The following is a 7,900-nucleotide window of genomic DNA, read 5'->3' on the forward strand; positions in this document are numbered from 1 at the left end:
GGCCCTGCCATCGAGTAAGCAGTTCGGTACCAAATTGCGGTTCTCGTGTGGGAATGCCACACAGTACTCCGAATCGACTCTGTGTTTGTACAAACAATTCTACTACGACAAGCCGTCTGTGTTGTGCTTTCATCACCAACTTCTTGCATTCAATGTGCATTGAGAATCCCCTGGTCTCCTATTGTTGAAAGGCTCGGATTTCTCTGCTCTTGACAAAGAATCGATTGCAAGCTGCCGGGTAGCCGCTGGCGAGTTGACAAGCCGGCAGCACTAGGTTGGATTTTAGCACAGATGGGCCTTGACGCCTCCTCCTTATTACGCCCCCAGCCTGCAATCCGAGTTTTGAAATGACTTTGGAGAGCCATGTCTCGGCGTCTATTTCTCTCGTCCTTATTGGCAAAGTCATCGGCCGAAGCACCAACTTGGCCCTGCTCCTGCGGGCGACGACGTGTGTCTTGTTTCCCAGGTGGCCACTTGTAGTAGATAGGTAGCACCTGAGCAGCTCAACAATAACAAGACGGGACGTGTTTGCTTTGTGGCTGAGACATGGCCTTTAGTTGCACGGCTAGGCGTCAGCGCAATCCCAAATTCCCGGAGTTGAAAAGGTAGCAACCATGAAGGCGGATTTAAGGCCTGAAGGATCTGATACATGAGCGTCATAAAATATCGAGGTCCTTGTGACCGGTCCGGGCCATGCTGCAAAATGATTCAGATTCAGCTCCATTTTTACAATTCATGGCGCAGATGACAGCGCCTGTGATAGAGCAAGGTAAGCCCGGATGGGATTCCCGGTGCTAGTCTAGCAAGGACCGCCTATTCGTCCCTCCCTCCAGTGATGCTGATCTTGTACTCGTAGTAGTAGTAGTAATAGTGTGACCGCCATCTGCCTTCTGCAAGCTTTGGCCAAGCACTGTAGTAATATTCCACCGTCAAGGGTGTTGTCCAGACCAGTTGCCCCCCTTGTCGTCGATCACGCCCGTCGGAAAGGCCCAGCTCACTACGGAGTAGTATACCGCCTTGTTTCCTTGGTGTCACTGCTAAAAGAAACCGGGGTTGTTGAGCCCGGATGTGCCAAGAACTTGGGAGTTTTAAGTAGCCTAGACTCTTGGTAGGCGAAGCTAAAGAAAGACGGGCAACAAGGCAAACTTCTTAGGGCAGATGAGATGGTTTAGGGTCGGGCCACCGAGTAACAGCCACTGTAAGGATGGTGTCTCTCGACTATTACTCGTATGGAGTACATAGTAGGTTGGAAGAAACCGCCAACACCAAAATGCACAGGGCAGCTGGGTTGGCTGGGTTGCTTTCGTAGGGCAGATCTGAGGGCCTCACCCGCCCGCTCATCTGTATGGGACGTGCACAGCAGCAACAGCGGATCACGGACTGCCGGACGATCTTGCCCTGCAAAGTAACAGTACAAGTACTCGGGAGAGATTTGGCGCGGATGATAATTTAGATCCCGTAATACTAGTCTGTGGTGTAACGAAGAGCTGTTGCTTTTTTTCGATTGTGGCGGTGGAGTCAGGTTTGAGCTGCATCCCTCGGGCACTTTGCTGCCGTGTCACACACACGAACCGGAGTGTTGGATGATTTAATTGGAGGTGTGAGGAGTCCGTACATGAGCCTGGAGCTTGTACAGCAATGTCTGGTATTTTTTTTTTCCCTTTTACCAACCCCCATTATCCTGTCCCGCTCCCTTGTTTCGCCAATCATATACGATTTGTGATGGAGTCTGGGCTCTTGACGAGAATGACCAGGAATATGCTCCATTTGCCCTGTAATACGGAGTATGGAGACGGTAGCACTAGGATCTCATACGGAAGGCGAAGCATCCCGATATGGGGCGAGCAATAGGCGATGCTAGCAATAGTACTCCGTACTCGGCACTCGTGGCGATATCACCAGTAATATTGACAAGGTGAGCATGCAGAGTTTGGAGTGTGTGTACTCGTACGTGTGTCGGCATATGCTCCGCAACGTAAATCCGCTAGTGATAGGAGATGGGCAACATGGGGTCCGTCAGGCCTGCCCTGCTCGGGTTTCTGAATGCCAGCCTCAGCGAGTGGCATGTCTTTGACGATTTGACGTCTGTAACCATAATCTGTGCGCGTGATGGGCCGGCGGTCCTGCGCCTGCTAGCTTGTCCCCTCTCAGCGGCTGCGGCGGCCATCCTGCTCAGATGATGGTACCCAAGACTGAAAGAGTGGCAATTGGTGGGCGCTTATTATTAGGTAGATTTGGGCTGCTCTGCATTCAGAGACCCAAAATCACAAGCAGCATCGTGTCATGCTAGCGGACGATTGCCATCAGTCATGGGTAGGTAAAGTTTGAATCAATCAGGTGGTGGCTCCTGTGCCCCAGATTGTCGTGTCCTTGCACTTTGGTTCTTTTGATGTAAGTCAACGGAGAGAGAGCCGGCCCTCTTTGGTGTGTGAGGCGGATTGGAAAATGTGACAAGTGGTATGCAGGGCAGGAATGCAACGCCAATTAGAGAGCCTGACTTGCATAGAGACTGCTCGACGATCCGTCTCGGCCAAGATGGAGGGTGGTAGCGGCGAACTATGGTGATGGCCATCTGGTGGGCAAGCATCACTGGACGCTAAAATGCGGGCTCGGAAGCACTGATAGTGTTGGTGTTGGTGTTGGAGTTGAGATCAGCCCGCAAATGTGTGTCTCAATTCCGTGCAACCTAACCGGCCAAGTCGAGCTCTTGGCTCCATACTACGTGTCTAAACGAAGTACGAAGTATTAGTACTCGTACACGACCCAAGATAAACCAGAGTGAGAGGGAATACAAAAAGGAAAAAGAGCGCCAATGGGTGGCCCCAGGGTCCGGCATCACCACCCCGGCTCGTTATGGGTAGGGAGCCACCAAGACTAATGTTTTGTCACTCCAGGGAGAATATTGGCCACTCACCATGTAATCTGCACCTGTCATCCACACGCTGTGCTCCATAGGGTAACACGGTAGCACGGGCAGTGAATTGAAGAATGGGGAGCAATGGGGAGCAATGGGGAGCAGAGCCAGGCGTCCATCCATCCATCCCATTTATCCAGCCAGCCGGAGCGGCCCAGAGCAGCCGAGGGGGGACTGGAGGAGACTAGGAAAAGCCCAGGGTGGCTGGCTGAAAAATCCCCGTCAAGGTGCAGCAGAGCCGATGTCGTTGGCGAAGAGGAGAGAGGAGACTGAGAGGAGACTGAGAGAACCGCCGAAGATCGTCCAAGGCGGTTGGGCTTGTCGATGCAGGCTGGGTCAAGGAGGAGAGGCAGCGTTGTCGTAACGTCTCGTATTGTGATAACATGGCATGGTGAGAAATGGATGGATTCCAAATGTCCAGTCCGTCTCTGTTGCTGGAGTGCTTCGGGGAGAGAGGGATGCAACACAGACATCAAAATCAAAATCAAAATCAAATCCAAGTCCAATTTCAAAATGCAAATCCTTTTTGTGCGGCAGCCCCTTCGTCTCGTCTCAGGAGGTCCTCAGCGAGGGCAGGCGCTGTCCCGACTCGCCTTTGGTGCCCTAACCACTGAACACGGCAGGAGCGCAAGGAACCCTACACGGATGGATGCTTATACGTACAGTGGCGTACAGGTACTTGCCAGCACCCAAATATCGCGCCCATCAGAGGATTCAATGGGGCTGCAGCAGGGCAGATGCACCGCCAGGAGGGCAAACCGGGCTGCTATTACTGACATGTACTCGTACTTGTGCTGTACAGGGAACCAGACCCATCAAGGCAAATCCATCCTGTAACTGTCGATGCTTGATTGATCACCTAATGCTTGTACGCAAAGGTTCCCTTCGCACGACTCAAGCACAGCACTTTTGAGCGCGCTGGCTAGCGAGTAGATACGTGTACAGCTCATCAATATAATACACTCGTCATCGCTCAAGCGGTACGAAGGCACTAAGGTACTGGACCTCAAAAGCCTCCATCGCTAGGTGTGCTGTGGCACCGCGCGATCTCAATCAAGTAAGTCGGCGGCCAATGCCTGAGCCGCCATTCGTCCGCCCTTTGCGCGGGCTGCCGCCGAGGGCTATACAGGTGTAATACTTTGCTGGCCACGGGTATTTTTATTTTTATGTTTATGTCTATTTTCAATTTGCAGGGCACTCGATCTCCTCGCTCTCTATACCGGGTTCATCCATTCGCTAATACTGTGACCACCCCCTCTCCCCCTCTAGATAGACAGACAGGCGGCGCAATCGAGTCACGCCCAACACCATCCCACTCACTCAGAAATCACAAACAATCACCTTCACCGAGATTCACTAGCGGCATCGAGGAGGTCCTAGCATCTGCCAAGGGCCCCGTCGCATAGACTGAAAATCGGTGCTACACCCTCGGCCCTATGCCATCTCTAGTAAGCTGTGTGCTCTCATTGATTTTTCTTCTCGCGGCTCCTAACAAGGATACACACAGAGAGAGAGAGAGAAATTCGAATCATATTTTTATTTCAAGAGAGAGCTGCCTCGCTCCCCTCTATTAATCTACAGTGGTCTGGCTTCGTATCGTGTTGGTCGTATCATCTCGATACTCTCAACCCTTGCCCTGGCCCTCAACTCGGCTCGCCCCCCCTTTTTGTTGCCCTCTTTTTTTTCTTTTCTTTTCTTTTCCCTCTTGTTCCTAATTCAAATTTCGTATATCCCAATCCACCCCTCTCGTGAGCCTTGGATCGTCGTCTCTCCGAGACCTTGTCTTAAAAGAGCCCTTGTCCTCTGTGAGTCCGGATAGACACATCCCGAGTTCTGCTGACTTACGCTCGTACGCTCGTCCTCCCCCAGGCTTGCGACCGAGCTCCAAGACATGAGTGCCCACTGACAGCTGGCAATTGCATCACAGGGCTCAATCCCTGCCCTCTCCAATCTCACTCCCGACCTCCCAGATGCAAATCCCCACTACCCAATCGGGAGCGGCAGCCGGATCTAAATCGCTTGTCTCTCGACAGCTCTGATACCCACCATCAATCTCTTGCGGGTCGGGATCATGCCATGTACCACTACCACTGCTCGAGTTGTGCTAGGCACAGCCCATGGGCGGTCGCCAAATAATGTACCTGTACCTCCCTGCCGTTGTCTGTGCGCCTGCTGCCCGTATGCATCTCTTTGTTGGCCACCAGGTAGCAAATACCTGCACCTGCACATGCTCTACCCATCTGCGTTCCTCAGTAGCACCTTACGGCAATCTCTCACGGTCATAATCTGCCCACTGAGTAAGGGTACAAGGCGTAGGTGTCCAAGGTACGGCCGATGTCATTGTGCGTTAGCTGGGAGGTACCGCCTTGCATACCCCAAGCACATGTACTATATATGCATGGCCCCATTGTCCGTGTCCTGAAGAAAGCCCTGGCTGCTGCTTGTATCAAGCACCTGCCTTTGTTGCCCTCTCCAACGACGACCATCTTCATATCTCCGACACTTCTTCCTCTCCCAACTGTTTAAAGCCCTTGTCAATCTTTTCCATCTTCTCCATCTTCTTCCCCCTTCCACTTAGCCATCATCCACTTTTTGATCTCTCGTTTTTTACGCTTCTTTCATCCCATAGTCGCCTCCCTGCATCAGCTTGACGGACACGTTGGGCATGGCAATGGATCCATTGTCAGACCCCATATCGCCCTCTCTCGATCCTCCAGCGATGCCGGAGACGGAATCCTTCACCATCCCCGAGCTCAGCGACTCGGAGTATCTCACCGAGGTGCTGCGTCTGCCTGAGGGTAAGACTGAAGCTCAGGCTGACCAAGAACTGGTCGCTAGAGCAAACGCCGCTGGCATCGCCGCCACTCTGCCGTCCGTGGCCAGTCAACGACAACCCGCCAGCAACTGTTCGGTTTCGTCATTCGGGACTCAGCAAGATCGAACCTTTTCTAATGCATCCAACGGCTCGGCTAGCTCTGCCTTGACGCCTCACTCTTCCGTCTTTGGATCTCCGAGTTCTCTCTTCGATACCGGGTCCGGGGTGAGAAGAGGTTCGATTGCGAGCCTGACATTTTCCCATTATGAGCGATATATTTCCTCCTTGGACACTGCTACCATTCAGGCTCAACCTCCTCGAGTTCCCCTTTTTGCCAACGACGGTTCTGCCCAAAGCGTGGTGAGTTTTGGTTCTAAAAAGGGCAATCGTGCGAGCCTCAAGGACCGCCTACGGTGGAAAAGAAAGACCATCGAACCGGTGGAAATCAAAAGGTAGGGTTCCCTTATTCCTTCCACAAGTCTTGTCTTGTACGAGGCTATTTCTGCTTGCTCTTCATCCCTTGCGTATATTGAAACGATAAACTGACATCTTGTTTGCAACACTTTGATATAGCCCATGTATTAGCTGCCAAAAGATTTTCGGAGTAGAATCAGGCGCATTGCACAAGCTTCAGTGTGGCCACACGCATTGCGTCGACTGCGTTAGAAACTTGGTTAACCAAGCAGTTCAACATGAGTCCCAAATGCCACCACGCTGCTGCTCTCATCCCCTCCCAGCCCCCCTTGTCAGGACAATCCTAAACCAGGAAGCTCAGGAGACTTTTTTGCTGGCAGTCCTTAAGCTCGGCACACCTGTCGAGGATCGACTCTTTTGCCCAGATCCAGCTTGTGGCCACTTCATTCCGCCCCATAACTCTCACGATGCCAAGCACCCATTCGATCTCACATGCTTCAAGTGCCATGGTCGCGTATGCGCCATATGCAAAGGAACCGCTCATCCCGTTGGCGAAGATTGCCCCCAGGATTGGGAACTGGCTGTGTTGAAGAAGCAGCAGCAGCAGCAAGATATGGGGAGCTGGAAGCGATGCTACGAGTGCAGATCCCTAGTTGAGCCGACTGGAGAATCTCCCTACATGACCTGCCGATGCAAAGCTCGCTTCTGCTCCGTGTGCGTTGGTATCTGGGATCCCACAACCGGATGCCCCAATCTTTGCAACTTTGAAGGGGAATTACAGCGGCGCCAACAGAGTGAAGCGGCCATGTCCTGCGCGAATGAGCAGCGATTACGGGCCAATTCGTCAATTCAGCAACTTGGACTGGAGCAGCAGGAAGAGCTGCAACGCTTCTTAGATTACAAGTCACAAGGCAAAGACGCCTTACAGACACGCCACTTGATGCAAGAGGCTGCTTTGGAAGAAAAGTACGAGTGTCAGGAGGAGAAGCTCCACGAAAGACATGAGAAGGCTTGGACTCAGCAAGAAGACCGCCACGTTGCCGCCGAGATGGGGTTGCTCGAAACTCTCCATCAAGATGAACTGAACATTCATCTCCGACTCAAGCACATGGAGGCTTATTGCAACGGTCTTGGCCGGAACCCAAACTCGGATGCGCCAGTCAGAGTCGTCACTGAGCGAGACTTGAGAGAGCTGGGCCAACAGTATTACCTGCGAGATGACATAGGTCGCATGCGCGAGTCCAAAATCAATCTCATGAGGGAGCGGCAGGCTGTCAAGATGGAGGAGCTTCAGGCCAAACAGACAGAGGAATTCTCGCTTTTCCTGGATAAGAGACAGGAAGCGCTGGATAGGCTGGAGGCCCAATTTGTCCAAGAGGAGTCTCAGTTCAACGACACCTTTGAAGGTCGCCAGTCACGCCTACAGTCTCGATGGGTCCTCGCCATCGAGGTCTTGTGCAAAGAGCTCGAAGAACAGAACCCTGGTCAGATCTACCGCCGCATTGCCACACCACGATGGCCTGATGAAAGGACGCTTGAGGTCCGCAAATAAGTCCGGCCCCCTTTGCCACGACCTTGCAACATGACGACAGCCTTTACGTTTACACATACAATCACGGCCGCCACCAGCCCTGTTCTCCTTTGTTCGTTTCCCCTCCTTTCCCCTCCTTTCCTTTCTTTCTCAAGATTGGCAGCTGAGACATGACCATCACCTGAGCCCTGATTTTTTCATTTGTTCGTTGTGACCGCCACTGTTA

At 52.5% G+C, this 7,900-nt stretch overlaps 1 protein-coding gene across 1 annotated transcript; it reads left to right on the plus strand.

Moving 5' to 3' along the window:
- Positions 1 to 5,585: 5,585 nt before the first annotated feature.
- On the plus strand, positions 5,586 to 7,695 carry TRIVIDRAFT_230653 (uncharacterized protein; the record flags this gene model as incomplete). Its single annotated transcript, XM_014101419.1, has 2 exons — positions 5,586 to 6,181; positions 6,315 to 7,695. 2 exons carry the CDS (start codon positions 5,586 to 5,588, stop codon positions 7,693 to 7,695), a joined length of 1,977 nt encoding a protein of 658 aa, XP_013956894.1.
- Positions 7,696 to 7,900: the final 205 nt, after the last annotated feature.

This window comes from Trichoderma virens (assembly GCF_000170995.1).
Source record: "Trichoderma virens Gv29-8 chromosome Unknown TRIVIscaffold_6, whole genome shotgun sequence".
Lineage (NCBI taxonomy): Eukaryota > Fungi > Ascomycota > Sordariomycetes > Hypocreales > Hypocreaceae > Trichoderma > Trichoderma virens.